The 16971-nt window shown below is 39.2% G+C and overlaps 1 protein-coding gene across 1 annotated transcript in view; it reads right to left on the bottom strand.

Moving 5' to 3' along the window:
• Nucleotides 1-16971, bottom strand: part of SACM1L (SAC1 like phosphatidylinositide phosphatase) — a 66528-nt gene that overhangs the window by 30255 nt on the left and 19302 nt on the right. The window contains exons 2-4 of the mRNA XM_061128829.1: nt 6861-6958; nt 4112-4186; nt 2682-2809 (exon numbers count right to left, since the gene is read on the bottom strand). Coding sequence (XP_060984812.1) covers nt 2682-2809; nt 4112-4186; nt 6861-6958 — 301 coding nt within the window. The remainder of the gene's footprint in view (nt 1-2681; nt 2810-4111; nt 4187-6860; nt 6959-16971) is intronic.

Raw genomic sequence — 16971 nt, forward strand, 5'->3', positions numbered from 1 at the left:
ACCAAAGCAGGGTCTCCAGCATTGTAGGCAGATTCTGTACCAGCTGAGCTACCAGGGAAGCCCATAAAGGGAGCATACCTTATTAATAAAGACCATATATGATAAACCTATAGCCAGTATCAAGTTTAACATGGAAAATCTGAAAGCATTTCTTCTGAGGTAAGGAACAAGACAAGGATGCCTATTCTTACCACATCTCAACACATTAGATGTCCTAGCCAACTTGGTAGACATAAGTTTGAGTAAGCTCCGGGAGTTGGTGATGTTCAGGGTAGCCTGACGTGCTGCAGTCCATGGGGTTGCAAAGCGCTGGACACGACTGAGCGACTGAACTGAACTGAGCTATAGCAATTAGATGAAAGAAATCAAAGGAATTTAAACTGAAAAGGAAGAAGTAAAATTGTTACTGCTTGCAAATGAAATGATACTATGCATAGAAAACCCTAAAGCAAAGATGCCACCAAAAAAACTAGTAAAATGTTGGGATATAAAATTAATATATTGAAGTCTGTTGCATTTCAATACAGTAACAATGAACTAACTGGGAAGAGAAATTAAGGAGAAAATCCCATGTACATCTGCATGAAAAGAATAAAATATCCAGGAAAAAAATCTAACCAAGGTGGGAAGAAGATCTGTCACTGGAAAACTATAAGATAACAATGAAAGAAATTAAAAATGACACAGACTCACAAAGACAAACTGATGGTTACCAGTGAGGAGGGTAAGTAAGAAGGATGAGGGAGGTAGGTATGGGAGTCTAAGGTATACAAACTTCCAGTTATAAGTCATGGGGATAAAATGTTCAGTTTAGAGAGGACAGTCGATGATACTGTAGTAACCTTGTATGGTGACAGATGTAAGGAGATTTACTGTGGTGATCATTTTATAATGCATAAAAATACTGAATTACCATGTTGTACACTTGAAACTAATATTGTAAATCAATTATACTTCAATAGGAAAGAAAGGAAGATTCAGTAAAAGTAATATTTCTACTTATTTTCTGGTAATAATTTTAGCTGGCTTTCACAATGAATGCTAGGACTGACATTAGTTTTTATTCTTGTTTTAAAAAATTAATTTTTAATGTCTGTAATATTTAATGTTTAACAAATGATTAACATTTAATCTACATATTACAGATCTACATACTACAAAATTTTTATTTTGGCCTCAACATTATTTTGAAAAATGAAAGATACAAATAAGCAATTAGTTACACAGTCTGACAACAAACTAGAGCAATCAAGAAGAAATGTTCAACATTACTGGGCCATTAAATATAAACATTTTTATTGCCTTAAATAATTATGTCTCATAGAGGATGAATACATTAATATATTGATTGATATACAAATAACAGAAAAAAGAAATTTTAAGTTTAAAGTATAAACGCCATATTCTACAGCTTTGTTGTTGTTGTTTTAAGTTGCTGTTGTGTTCGACTCTTTTGCAACCCCATGGACTGTAGCCTGCCAGGCTCCTCTGTCCGTGGGATTTCCCAGACAAGTATACTGGAGTCGGCCGCCACTTCCTTCTCCAGGGGGTCTTCCTGACCGAGGGCTCGAACCCCTATCTCTCGAGTTGGCAGGCGGATTCTTTACCACTGAGCCAACAGAGAAGCCCATTCTACAGCTTTACTTAGTCAATAAGACAATAGCGTTAGGACTAATTTTTTTTTCATGTTTATTACAGGTAAGATACATGTTTCAAAATAGCTTTCTTTTAAAAACAAACTTTTTGTAATTCTGGGAATTAAAAATAAATACAATGTAAAAATTTTACAAAGCAAATACCATAAAGTACATTTAGAAAACAAATACTCAACAGATATAAATCTCAAACATAATGTTGATTTAAGGTAATTTTCAAAAAACAGAAGCGTTAATGCCATTCAACTAAGTTTTTAAAAATACTTCAAGCAAAAATAGCTTTGTTTGAATACGAATACAGGCAGTCTTGTCTTTGCACAATAGGGTTGGACCATGAAAATGACCAAGCTATCCTTCTCAATAATCTTAACCTATGTTAATAATCAATAGGGAAAATTGTAACTGTTGCATAACAGATTTTTAAAAAATCAAAACAATACTCCTACTGTAAGTTATAAACAGAATGAAAACATAGTAAAATTAATATTACTTAGTATACTATAATTTAAAACATCGAGTATTTAAAATATTTTATTTCTTGGCAAAACCGTATCAAGAGTAGCCCGAACAGTGCCTGTGCTGCCCCACCATGTGGCTTATGAGGCCATCCTTTCTGCACCCTGGGGGACCATCACACACCTAAGCCTGAACCAGTTTCTAACTCTTAAATAGGAACTTAAATCTATGTGTTGAGTACATGGGCATTTTCAGTTTGTCCTTTTCTCTTTTATGAAATTTCATATTTTAAGAATTGAGTCAGTTAAAACAAAAGAACCACCCAAGAGCAATAAAATATATGAAGGGAGATATATCTCTCTGGTCAGGGAACTAGATCCCACATGCCACAACTAGGAGTCTGCATGTCACAACTAAAGATCCCTCATGCTGCAACTAAGATAGGGTGCAGCCAGATAAACACATTTTTTTTTAAAACTTCACCGAACTTTCTGTGTTCCACCTCCTTTCCCCACCCACGCCATGGGACTTCTTCGGGTTCTGCAATTAGTAAGTGTCTCCAGTTCTTACCTGAATATCAGTTAAGTGCAACATCGTCTTCTTATAAGAAAGGACATCAAAATCTGTTGCTTTCCAGATTACATGATTGAAAAATTCACCTATTTTTTTCTTTTTGGTAATGACAATTAGATAATTACCTGCAAAAAGCAAAGCCAAACTTAGGTAAATAGAAACAAGACAACGAGAAAGCCAAAAGTAGCAGTCCTTTAAACTCTAGAGGCAGGAGTTGTGTTAAATAAAGGACGAGCACATTTTTAAGGCAATCTTACAATTTATAAATAGAGAGATGAGCATATTATTTAAAAATATTTTTTTGACAGGTCAAATTTTTTCTCAAAAAGGTAAAAGCAAAAGCTTTTGGTAACCACAGTAGTGACCCTAGCAGATGGAAAACAAGAGACAGAAAACACTTCTCTCTCCCTGCCCACCCCCCACACATTATGCCCTAAGCATACATGCCTCTGCTAATGCGTTTCCCAATGTGTAGCTTAAAGCACCACAGGTCATGAGATTTGGCCACTGCGGGACAGTGTCCCGTCTACACCCCCCATGTCGTCCCGTTATTCTAAATGGTAGAGAGATGTGCTGCGCAGTATAACTAACTGGTTATTGTAACACTCCAAAGATGAGAGGTCAGGAAGAAGAAGCCATCACAGCACCATGTGTGTAACACACCAACCCTGATCTTGGCCGCCTCCTCTTCCTCCCACAAATAAGCCAGGGAAAGCCCTTACCACTAGATTTATTCCTCAGATCTGTCTGGGGCTCTAACCACAAGGGCCCTCTCTGGAAGCTTTCCTAGGTACACCTCTCTCCCAGAACTCGTCACACTGTACTGTGGTAAGTTACCATTTAATGCCTCTCTCACTTGACTGTAAACTGCAGGACAAGAGGGACCTGCATCTTTTATAAATATAACAGCATTCAGCATTTTATAAATATAACAGCATTCAGTTATATTCAGCATACAACTGTATGCCTGATACAAGAGGAACTTTTTAAAAGTATGAAATGAAATTTAAATTCAAAAAATCACTCTTCTAGTGCCTAGAACCAGGTAACATTCTCTAACAAGCTCTATGTCATAATCAACCCCAGTAAGTATACTCTGAAGGTATAGCATATTCTGGTTCATCAATGCATTAAAATTTTTGTGTAAACACTCTTAGAATTTATGAAAAATCTCTAGCAGACTTGAGATTTCAAATCTAGTTGAATAAAACCAAAATCAAAACTTTAAAAAAAAAAAAAAAAAGGAACCTCAGGCTTATAAATTTAACCACTTGCTGCTAGGGGTATATTACTTTTAGAAATTAAGGACAAATACCTAAACTACAGATTCAATGCTTCAAGTAAGATATAAAGTGTGCCGTCATCTTTATACTCTAGTAGGGTCAATTTATCATTACCTTTTCCCCCACTTTAGCTCATTTTCTTACCTGCCACCAGATGGATTGTGCCCAGTATTCCAAATATTGGTCTTGTGACTGCTGAAGGAGGAATATCTTTCTTGACTTTAAAGAAAAAAATAAAGGAAAAAAGAAACTAATTGAGAAAAAGCTCAGCAACAAAAAGAGAAATTTAGTTTCATTTCAACGGTTACTTCAAATCAATATGCACACTTTGTTCTAAGAAAGCTACAGTCCTTCATTAGTGCTAGACCTCCCATTTTGGCAGAATATAAAATAAAGATGTCCATGTTACATCACAAAGGTCTCTGCCTGGTCTAGAATATGGTGCCAAAAGTAACAGCTTCAGCAACTTCACTACGTAAATTAAGGATTATTTCCTCGATTATTTCCTCGGCAACTTTCAACCAAATTTATTCAGCCTCTTGTCAGAAACCAAATCTATTCCTTTAAGAGAATTAGAAAGTAAATGGAGGTTGAGATGAGATGTTAATTTCAACATGCAACAAATGGAATGTAAAATTCCAGTATTCCTGTATAAGAATGTGGGAAGTGGAGGCAAAGATCAAAGAGGAGAAGGAGGCAGGACAAGCCTCCTCCTGGTGCCTAAGAGCTGATATAAGCATCCAGGGAGGAAGTATCATTGGCTGTGATTTATCAGTAATGCCCTGATTAATGAAGAGTACTTTAGATAACAAGGTTCATTTCACAACTGTTAAACTTTAAGCCAATGTGCTACACAAAACATATTTTGTAGAACTCTAGTTTAGGGAATAATGGCAAAAAGGAGGGAAAGTAGGGTCTCCCAGGCAAAGAAGAGTATTTTGCTAACTCTGCTTCCTCTGAGTCACAATGTACACTGGGAGATTAAAGGCTCTGAGAAGGCCTACAGTAAAAGAAAGCTGTTCCATGGTTTAATTCAAAGTTTTCCAAATTTACATGGCTATAAATTGTTTCTTTCAGTCACATTTTAATTATCATCCATTTTGAAACACTGCTGTCTTGTTTCTTAATGGCAGTCCTGTAATTCTAAAATTTACTTTTCTCTCAATAATTCAATTTACTTAGTAATGCTATGCCAAAACTAACTGCCATGAAAAATGGGAATACCAGTGCAATAAAAAGCTCAGAGAAAACTCTGAACATATTGAGATAACTGATAAACTTAAAGGTACTACTGATAGAGCTGTGAGTTACAATAATTAGAGTGTAACAGCAATGGAAGTGAAAGCGTCAGTCACTCAGTCACATCTGATTCTCTGCAACCCCACGGCCTTATAGCCCACGCTCCTGTCCCTGGAATTCTCCAAGCAAGAGCACTAGAGTGGGCAGTCATTCCCTTCTACAGGGGAATCTTCCTGACCTAAGGATTGAACCCAGGCCTCCTGCATGGCAGGCAGATGCTTTACCATCTGAGCCACCGGGGGTGATAATTCCTAGGACTATGATAATTTTTCATGGGAGAAAAAAAAAAAATCTCTTTCTGTGGCAATGGTCTGCATTCCCAGTGGTAAAAGGTAACTGGCAGAGAAACTGGGATCGACAGGCTCTCATCATCACTGGCTTAAGGTCAAAGCATCTCTTCATGTGTCAAGCATCTCTTCATGTGTCTACCGACAACTACTATCATTTTTACATCCACACTATTCAAGACCTTTAGCTTTGTCCACTCAAATGGGTTGGCAATCTCTACTTACAAAGAAAATGTCACTGACAGGTCAAGAGAGTAATTGAAAATACATCTACACTAAAGCTTTTATAAGACACTAGGTTGTATCAACGAGGTATAAAGAAGTATGGGGACTAAAGTTTAGAAGGAAACTAACAGTGGATAAAACCAGTCAGCCGTTCTGAGAGAGCAGCCGGTAAGCAAGTCATAGGAAACGCCACATTACCAGACTAAACAGCGTCACTCCATCAGGTCAAACGAAAAGTTATACACAGGGCTTAACGAGAACGCGCAGATGACCAAGGAAACAGACCTACAGTCCTGCCTTTCTTACACTTTAGTATCCTATGCAAAACATCTTCATGTTTCACTTTATCCATTCGAAGGATAGTCACTATTTACTGAATGCCTACTCTATGGTCAGCCAAATACTGCGCTTCAGAAAAAAATACTAAAGAGTTCTGTCTAGAGGTGAATTTTTAAATAAGTGAAATATGACTTTCTAAATGTGATTCTCACATGGTACATTGCTTTGTCACCAAAATTATTTCACATTAATCTAGTCAGAAATCAGTGTTCCACACAATTGAACAACAAGTTGTTTTTCACACCCCAGAGAAGCAAAACCAAAATATACATAGATTAGATAAAGCTTAGGGAAACCATTCTGCCTAAAACACAAGTTTTAGTGATGTATATATAATTTTTCATTTATTAAATTATCCTCATAGTCATGAATATTTTAAAAAACAAAGCAGTTGTTAAAATTCTGCACTTTATGCTAAAACAACTTTCTCACACTCTAATACTTTAAATTTTATAGTTAGAGAGGAACATTATCAACAAAATCAATCCTGTTATAGTATCATTAAGAGAAAAAAATAAAGAAATAACTAAGTTTTTTAATCCTTATGAACAGTAAAATGCTAAAAAATTTCAAGAAAAAGCATAAAATCAAGGCACAAAAATCAAATGAGGTAGTAAGAATTAAATTTTTTCTAAGAAGGCACTCAGAGATCCACACACCTACAGAGATCTCGTCAGTTTAACCATTACTGCAACTTAGGTGTAAAATCTTTCAGGACACTTATAACCTTGGCCATGAAATACCTGAGAGTGTAACTTCTGTGGACACACGGTCGATGATAAGTACATCATCTGCTCCATCATCACAAGCTTCCACATAAAATTTTTCAGGGGTGATGTGCCTAAGAAGAAGTTCAAAACCATAAATAACTAAAGGAAATAATGAGGACACTTCCCAAAAACCTACTGCAACAATGTAGTTAAATTTGACATCACTGCCCAGCTTTGAACAGATAAAGCTGTTATGCTGTCCGTATGTGTTCACTGCAATTCTTCTTACTTAATTTAATGCTGGTAAGGTTTTAATCCGCTATAACATCACCACTTTGACTTACGTAAGACAATCATACTACAATCTAATTTAGAGTCAACACAGCGCAGAGGGGATGCAGCACAGCAGTCAGGAGCAGAGTCCCTGGAACCAGACCAACTGTGCAGTGGGAACTTGGGCGCGTTCCTTACCCTCTGTTCTTCAGTTCCCTTACCCACAAAATAAGGATACCACCAGACTCATGAAAGAGCACTGCTGTGAGGATGAAAAGAGCTAACCATTGACAAATTCTTAGAACACTTAAAACACAGTAACCAAGACGTAAGTATTAGCCAAAAATACTAAGAAACACATTTCCAGGAAATTGCTTAAAATAAACTTTAACATTTTGGTATTTTGTTAGAATGCCATCTATATGTTCTTGGGGGGAAGAAAGACACTCTGCAAAATAAAAAATAAAGAGGGTAAAATCAGAGTTGGGGAAGAGTACTCAAAATGTATGCAACTTTGTAACCTGAGTTCAACAAAAATGAACAGTTGGATCTGCAAGACAGAAACTGGATAACTTCAGCAAGCAACTGAGCATGGTTCAGGAAATAACTGCCTCAGGAAATAACCATCAACAAAACAACACAGTGAAAATATAGATTTGTATGCACTAAAACAAAAGTTTTAGAAAAGGCAGAGGAACCAGAGATGAAATTGCCAATATCCTCTGGATCATCGAAAAAGCAAGAGAGTTCCAGAAAAACATCTATTTCTTCTGCTTTATTGACTATGCCAAAGCCCTTGACTGTGTGGATCACAATAAACTGTGGAAAATTCTGAAAGAGATGGGAATACCAGACCACCTGACCTGCCTCTTGACAAACCTGTAGGCAGGTCAGGAAGCAACAGTTAGAACCTGGACATGGGACAACAGACTGGTTCCAAATAAGGAAAGGAGTACGTCAAGGCTGTATATTGTCACCCTGCTTATTTAACTTATATGCAGAGTACATCATGAGAAACGTTGGGCTGGAGGAAGCACAAGCTGGAATCAAGATTGCCAGGAGAAATATCAATAACCTCAGATATGCAGATGACATCACCCTTATGGCAGAAAGTGAAGAAGAACTAAAGAGCCTCTTGATGAAAGTGAAAGAGGAGAGTGAAAAAGCTGGCTTAAAACTCAACATTCAGAAAACTAAGATCATGGCATCTGGTCCCATCACTTCATGGGAAATAGATGGGGAAAGAGTGGAAAGAGTGGCTGACTTTATTTTTCTGGGCTCCAGGATCACTGCAGAGGTTGATTGATGCCATGAAATTAAAAGACGCTTACTCCTTGGAAGGAAAGTTATGACCAACCTAGACAGCATATTAAAAAGCAGAGGCATTACTTTGGCAACAAAGGTCTGTCTAGTCAAGGCTATGGTTTTTCCAGTGGTCATGTATGGATGTGAGAGTTGGACGGTGAAGAAAGCTGAGCGCCGAGAATTGATGCTTTTGAACTGTGGTGTTGGAGAAGACTCTTGAGAGTCCCTTGGACTGCAAGGAGATCCAACTAGTCCATCCTAAAGGAGATCAGTCCTGGGTGTTCACTGGAAGGACCAGAGCTGAAGCTGAAACTCCAATACTTTGGCCACCTCATGCAAAGAGCTGACGCATTTGAAGAGACCCTGATGCTGGGAAAGACTGAGGGCAGGAGGAGAAGGGACGACAGAGGATGAGATGGCTGGATGGCATCACCGACTCGATGGACATGGGTTTGAGTAAACCCTGGGAGTTGGTGATGGACAGGGAGGCCTGGCGTCACAAAGAGTCGGACACGACTGAGTGACTGAACTGAACTGATTCCACTTGTTTGATTTAGGATGAACAGAATGTTAGATTTCTAATTTAGAGAAATAGATATGCAACAAGCAACAAAGGTTTACTGTACAGCACAGGGAACTACAGTCAGCATCTTGTAACAATGTATGATGGAAAATAATTTCAAAAATAACATGTATATATAACTGAATCATAAAAAGAATTCTACTTTTTGAAATTTAGTAATGTTTATCTTTTTGCCAGTTTTTATAAATGTCTTATGGATATGTACTAGCAAGTATGAGATACAAAATTTTAAATATATTTGTGCAAGATATAAGATTAATATAAATTAAATATAAATCTATATTTAAATTATTAATCACATCATTCAAGATGTTCCTATTCTTATTTTTTCTGCATTTGATAAAATATCCTCAGAGAAATGTTAGTATGTCTCACTTTGATTATATATATATTTTTCCCCTTATATTTCTTCTGATTTTTGCTTTATGTATCTGTTTCTTTGTTGTTAAGTGTCTAATGGTTTATGAGGTCTATCTTCTCTGTGAACTGTACCTATTATGATTAAAAATATTCATCTTTCTTTAAAATAAATAAATTTTTTAGACTAAAGGTAGGGTAGGGAGACTGGGGGTTAAGGGCAAGGGGATTAAAACAAAAATAAACAAATGGGATCAAATAAACTTAAAAACTTTTGCACAGCAAGGGGAACCATAAACAAAATGAAAAGACAACCTAAGGACTGGGAGAAAATATGTGCAAACGATGTAACCAACAGGGGACAAATTCTTAAAACACATAAACAGCTCAGTATTAAAAAAAAAAAAAAAAAAAAAACCAATCAAGCCTCTTCAACAAATGGTAAAGGGAAAACTGGACAGCTACATATGAAAAAAGAAGAAAAGAAATTAGATCATTCCTTAACACCATACACACACAAAAAAGCTCAAAATGGACTAAAGGTCTAAATGTGAGACTGGACACTATAAAACGCCTGCGTGCTAAGCTGCTTCAGTTGTGTCCAACTCTGTGTGACCGTGTGAACCATAGCCCACCAGGCTACTCTGTACATGGGATTTCCCAGGCAAGAATACTGGAGTGGGGTGTCATTTCCTCCTGCAGGGCATCTTTCTCACCGAGGGATCGAATCCGTGTCTCCTGCATTGGCAGTCGGGTTCTTTACACTAGTACCACCTGGGAAGCCTAGAGGAAAACATAGGCAGAACACTCTCCAACAGAAATCACAGCAGTATCTTTTTTGATGCAACTTCCAGAATAATGGAAATTAAAAACAAAAATAAATAAATAGGATCCACTTAAATTCAAAAGCTTTTGAACAGCAAAGGAAACAAACCAAATGAAAAGACAACCCACAGATTGGGAGAAAGTATTTTCAAATCATTTGACTGTCAAGGGATTAGTCTCTAAAATTTACAAACAGCTCATGATGCTTAACAAAAACAAACAATCCAATCAAAAAATAAGTGGAAGACCTAAACAGACATTTCTTCAAAGAAGACACACATGAAAAGATGCTCAACATCACTCATTATTAAAGAAACGCAAATCAAAACTATGAGGTACCACTTCACACCAGTCAGAATGGCCATCACCAAAAAAATCTAGAAATAATAAATGCTGAAGTGAGGGTGGAGAAAAAGGAACCCTCTTGCACCGTTGGCACTTCCCCGGTGGCTCAGATGGTAAAGCGTCTGCCTGCAATGTGGGAGACCTGGGTTCAATCCCTGGGTTGGGAAGATCTCCTGGAGAAGGAAATGGCAACCCACTCCAGTACTCTTGCCTGGAGAATCCCACAGATGGAGGAGCCCGGTAGGCTACAGTCCATGGGGTCGCAAAGAGTTGGACACGACTGAGCGACTTCACTTTCACTTTTCTTGCACTTTTGGTGGAAATGTACATTGATATAACCAATATGGAGAACAATATGGAGGCTCCTTGTAAAACTAAAAATAGAACTACTGGGCATATACCCTGAGAAAACCATAATGCAAGAAGACACATGTACTCCCAGTGTTCACTGCAGCACAATTTACAACAGCCAGAACATGGAAGCAGCCTGAATGTCCACTGACAGATGAATGGATAAAGAGGATGTGGTACGCGTATACAATAGAATATTACCTAGCTGTTAAAAGAAAATTGGGTCACTTACAGTGATGTGGATGAACCCAGACTCTAGCATACAAAGTGATGTGACTCAGAAAGAGAAAAACAAATACCGTATATTAACATGTATATATAGGATGTGGAAAAACAGTACTGATGAACCTATTTGCAGGGCAGGAATAGAGATGCAGACACAGGAACGGAGTGGACACGGGAGGGAAGCAGCGGGTGGAGGAACTGCGGGAGCAGCACTGACATGCTCACCACCGTGTGAACAGGTAAGACGGAAGCGGCTGTGCAGACGGGAAGCTCAGCCTGGTGCTCACTGCTGACCTCAGGGGTGAGACGGGGGCGGAGGAGGGGGGTGATACATGTATGCACAGGGCTGACTGACGCTGTTCTACAGCGGAAACTAGCACAACAGTATAAAGCAATCAGACTCCGATTTAAAAAAATAAATTTAAAAAGAGTGCGCACTATGATACACTTTGTTAACGCACCCCTATGTTTATAGCAGCAGTATTCACAACAACTAAGCCATGGAAACAACCGAAATATCCACAGACAGAAGAATGGGTAAGGAAAATGTGTGGTATAGAGACAACAGAATATTACTCAGCCATGAAAAGGAATGAAATAATGTCATTTGCAGCAACGTGGATGGGCCTAGAGAAATACAAATATCGTACAATATTGCTTATATGTGGAATCTAAAACAATGATGCAACTGAACTCATTCACAGAATAGTGAGCATTAAATAAGCATCTATTAAGTACTTTGGCTAAGCATAACAGGGCTAACTCAGGTATAATAACTTTCTGTCATTAACAGAAAATTCTTTAAAGGAGAATAAGAGAGAAAAGTTGCAAGTTTTCATTATAGGGGCCTAAACACAGGACCCTAAAGGGTAATCAATCCGTATTTTAAGAAATACAAAAGAAGGCATTGATACCTTTGCCAATGGACAATCTCTGAGCAATTTACTTTTGTTAGGAAGATACTGAAATCAATTTATATCTCAATTTTAAAACATTCTTTTTTGGGGGGAGGGGAGCATAGACCATGTGAGATCTTAGATCCCTGCCCAGAGACTGAATCTGTGCTCCCTGCTTTGGAAGCTCACTGGACCACCAGGGAGCCCCTCAATTTAAATATATTCTATTTGAACATATATAACTGGAATACATGAACAGCAACATATTATCTATATTGTTGCTTTTGCTGTTTAGTCACTAAGTCATCTTTGACTCTTTTGAGACCCCATGAGCTTCAGATCACCAGGCAGGCTCCTCTGTCCATGGGATTTCCCAGGCAAGAATCCTGGAGTGGGTTGCCATTTCCTTCTCCAGGGATCTTCCCAACTCAGGGATCAAACTCACATCTTCTTTACCACTGAGCCACCAGGAAAGCCCTAGCTACAGTTTAACTCATATCCTTTCCCAACTGTATTAAGCTACTAATTTTACCACATATTTCTAATTAGATAAAATTATTCCAGTAACAGTATTCTAAAAAGTAAGAATACCTACTTTTTTTTGCCCCAGAATTACAGTGACAAATCTGCCTTTCTCATAATTCCAATCTTTTTAAAGACCCAAAGTAATTATTTTCTAATATATCTGGATGGAATTCACACCAATGTAAATCTGTTTACAAGAAATGCATTCTTCAAATCAGAATATGACAAAAACCAATCCGATAAAAAGTTACCTTCCAAAGAAAGAAACCAGAGTAGCATATCAGGGGTAAATCCTCACCCAAAACATCAACACTACATAATAGAGAGGTCTGATTTATCAAAGACATAGGTTCGGAAATTAAAAAAAAAAAAAAAAACAACTAAGAATTATGACTGAATGTCTTTCTCCATTTATTTGTAAAGATTATGAGTCTATAATAAGAAAAAAGCTTTTAGTATAGCTTTTTTAGTCAGCTTTTGAAAGACAGCATAAGATGCTGGTTACAACCCTGCTACTTATTTTAGGAACCACTTTTACTTTGCATGCTGCTGCTGCTGCTAAGTCACTTCAGTTGTGTCTGACTCTGTGCGACCCCATAGACGGCAGCCCACCAGGCTCCCCCGTCCCTGGGATTCTCCAGGCAAGAACACTGGAGTGGGTTGCCATTGCCTTCTCCTTACTTTGCATAACTATTTAAAAAATCTGAACAGTTCAACTGCAGACAGAATGTGCTGAAAATTCAAGAGTTTTACTGCAGAAATGATTGTGGTAGGCAGAATTCTAAAGATCACTGCCTAAGATTCCCACTCCTAATTATTCAATCTAGGTACTGCCCTGCAGATGGAATCAAGGTTACCAGTCAACTGGACTTTAAAAAGGGATATTATCAGACTTCCCTGCTGTGGGTCCAGTGGTTAACATTCCACACTTCTACTACAGGGGGTGTGGGTTTGATCCCTGGTCAAAGAAGATACACATGCTGTGCACTGTGGCAAAAAAAGAAAAGGGAGATTATCTTGGATCACTGGGATGCGCAGAAGACAAAAGCAAAAGACAAGGGAAGAGTCTGTCAGAGAGAAGTGGCAGAAGCGAGGAGGAGAGATTCCAACCACGAGAAAGATGTGACAGACTGTCGGTGATTCCTGAGATGCTGAGGCCATGCAGGGACAGGAGAGTGGCCTCTAAAAGCTAAAGGTGGTCTCAGGCTGACAGCCAGCAAGAAAAAACCAACCTCAGTCCAACAACTACAAGTAAGCAGATTCAGTCAACACGCTGAATGAGCTTCTAAATGAATTCCTCCCCAGTCTCCACTATGAAACACTTGATTTTAGCCCACTGAGACTCGTATTGGACTTCTAAGAGATAATATACTTGTATAGTTTAAAGTTTCTAAATTTATAGTAATTTGGTACAGCAGCAAGACAAAACTAATACAGTGATCAAACCCCTCCTAGAATGAAATAACCTCCACACTAACCTCTGGCCAAAACACACACTTCATCTTCCTGGCAGAAAGCAAGGAGATGTTTCCCTCAATTGAATCTGACACCTGGTGTCTGAGTTTCTAAGTGATAAAACTTTTTAAAAACTATTTTTAATGTAATGTCCTTATATTTTATTAAACCAAGTTTTTCCCCCTTATGTCTTAATCTAGGTATAAGTAACAATGTTTCCTTGACTCACAAGGATCTCTGAACACACTGATTTCTAGGCCATCCTACCAAAAGATGATGTCTTTAAATTCTAGTAACGCAGTACGGTGAAAAAATTGTAAGTTTTAAACTCTTACAAACCTGATTGGAATTTCAACTCCATGCTTACTGTCATAAGTCCCTGAACAAACCACTGAACTTCCCAGTTTAGCTTTCTTCATTAAAAACTGATAAGCAATGGGTGAGGGTAAATCAGAGAATACATGTGACATGCCTGGTACTAAGAAGAGAGCCCACAAAACGGTGGCATTGTTTTTTTCCCCCACTCAATGGCCTTGGACCACTGAGTGCTGGGTTTATTATCTTCTGCTGTCTTAAAGTCTCTGGGGAGAGGTGGACAGGGAGGGACCCTCAGGGTTCAGAGGATGGGGCAGAGCTCGGTGAGCCCCTGCCCACTTGGGCCCCAGGGAGCCTGGTGAGGCCCTGGGCCTGATCCTCTGCACTCGGAGAAGCCCCTGCAGTTGCACGGTGTCTAAGCCCTGCCCCTCATCCCCAGATCTCTTCCTGCCACGAGGTCCTTAGCCTGGAGCCGCCCCTACCTAAGCTCCACCCTCCACAGGCAAGGCCATTTGGGGCCTTTTTTCCCTATTGCTATTGTGATTCTATTTTACCTTCTGGTTACTGTTTCACTTATATTTTTATTTTTTTCTAAACTATCTCTTAGTTTTCCAATTTTATTTTTTATTCTCTGTTACTGTTCTGCTCCTTTTTATCTTCTTGCAGCACTGCATGATTTGCATAATCTTGGTTCATGTGCTTAAGGCTGGGCCTGAGCTCCTGTGGTGGGAGCACTGAGTCTGACCTGCTAGATTAGCAGAGAACCTCAGACCCCTAGGAATACTGGAGAGAGGTATCTCTGAGGTCCTGACCTTGGCACCAAGGCCCAGCTCTGCCCAACTGCCTGCAGACAACAGTGCTGGAAGTCTAAGGCCAAACAACCAGTGAGACAGGAATATGTGTATCCTAAGTCGCTGCAGTCATGTTTGATTCTTTGAGATCCTATGGACTGTAGCCCACCAGGCTTCTCTGTCCATGGGCTCCTCCAGGCAAGAATACTGGAGTGGGCTGCCATGCCCTTCTCCAGGAGATCTTCCTGACCCAGAAGATAGGAACACAATACCACCCACCAAAAAGAAAAACAAAACAAAAGGAACAGATGGCAAAAAAATTTTTACAGGTGAAAGTACAGGTAAAAGAACCTACAAGATCAAATAAATGAATAGGAAACAGGCAACCTGCCTAAAAAAGAATTCAGAGTAATCATAGTAAAGATGACACGAAACCTTAGAATGGAAGCATGGACTGAGAAAACACAAGAAATATTTGGGACTTCCCTGGTGGTCCAGTGGTTAAGAATCCATCTTGCAACACAGGCTTCTCCAAGCCAGGCTTCAGCAATACATGAACCGTGAACTTGCAGATGTTCAAGCAAAACGGCAGAGGAGCCAGAGATCAAATTGCCAACATCCGCTGGATCATCAAAAAAGCAAAAGAGTTCCAGAAAAATATCCATTTCTGCTTTATTGACTATGCCAAAGCCTTTGACTGTGTGGATCACAATAAACTGTGGAAAAATCTGAAAGAGATGGGAATACCAGACCACCTGACCTGCGTCTTGAGCAATCTGTATGCAGGTCAGGAAGCAACAGTTAGAACTGGACATGGAACAACAGACTGGTTCCAGATAGGAAAAGGAGTACGTCAAGGCTGTATATTGTCACCCTGCTTATTTAACTTATATGCAGAGTACATCATGAGAAACGCTGGGCTGGAGGAAGCACAAGCTGGAATCAAGATTATCGGGAGAAATATCAATAACCTCAGTTATGCAGATGACACCACCCTTATGGCAGAAAGTGAAGAACTAAAGAGCCTCTTGATGAAAGTGAAAGAGGAGAGTGAAAAAGTTGGCTTAAAGCTCAACATTCAGAAAACTGAGATCATGGCATGCCGTCCCATCACTTCCTGGCAAACAGATGGGGAAACAATGTAAACAGTGACAGACTTTATTTCCTTGGGCTTCAAAATCACTGCAGATGGTGACTGTAGCCATTAAATTAAAAGACACTTGCTCCTTGGAAGAAAACCTATGACCAACCTAGACAGCATATTAAAAAGCAGAAACATTACTTTGTCAACAAAGGTCTGTCTAGTCAAAGCTATGGTTTTTACCAGTAGTCATGTATGGATGTGAGAGCTGGACCATAAGGAAAGCTGAGCACCAAAGAATTGATGGTGCTCAATGGCTTTTGAACTGTGGTGTTCGAGAAGACTCCCTAAAGTCCCCTGGACTGCAAGGAGATCAAATAAGTCAAAGGAAATCAGTGCTGAATATACATTGGAAGGACTGATACTGAAGCTGAAGCTCCAACACTTTGGCCACCTGAGGCAAAGAACCGACTCACTGGAAAAGACCCTAATGCTGGGACAGGCTCAGCTGGTAAAGAATCTGCCTGCAATGCAGAAGACCCAGGTTCGATTCCTGGGTTGGGAAGATCCCCTGGAGAAGGAAATGGCAACTCTCTCCAGTATTCTTGCCTGGAGAATCCCATGGAAAGAGGACTCTGGCTGGCTACTGTCCATGGGGTTGCAACAGTTGGACATGACTTAGTGACTAAACCACCACCTGATGCTGGGAAGGATTGAAGGCAGGAGGAGCAGGGGATGACAGAGGATGAGATGGTTGGATGGCATCACTGACTCAATGGACATGAGTTTGGGTAAACTCCGGGAGTTGGGTGATGGA

This window comes from Dama dama, chromosome 24 (genome assembly GCF_033118175.1).
Source record: "Dama dama isolate Ldn47 chromosome 24, ASM3311817v1, whole genome shotgun sequence".
NCBI classification, from domain to species: Eukaryota; Metazoa; Chordata; class Mammalia; order Artiodactyla; family Cervidae; genus Dama; species Dama dama.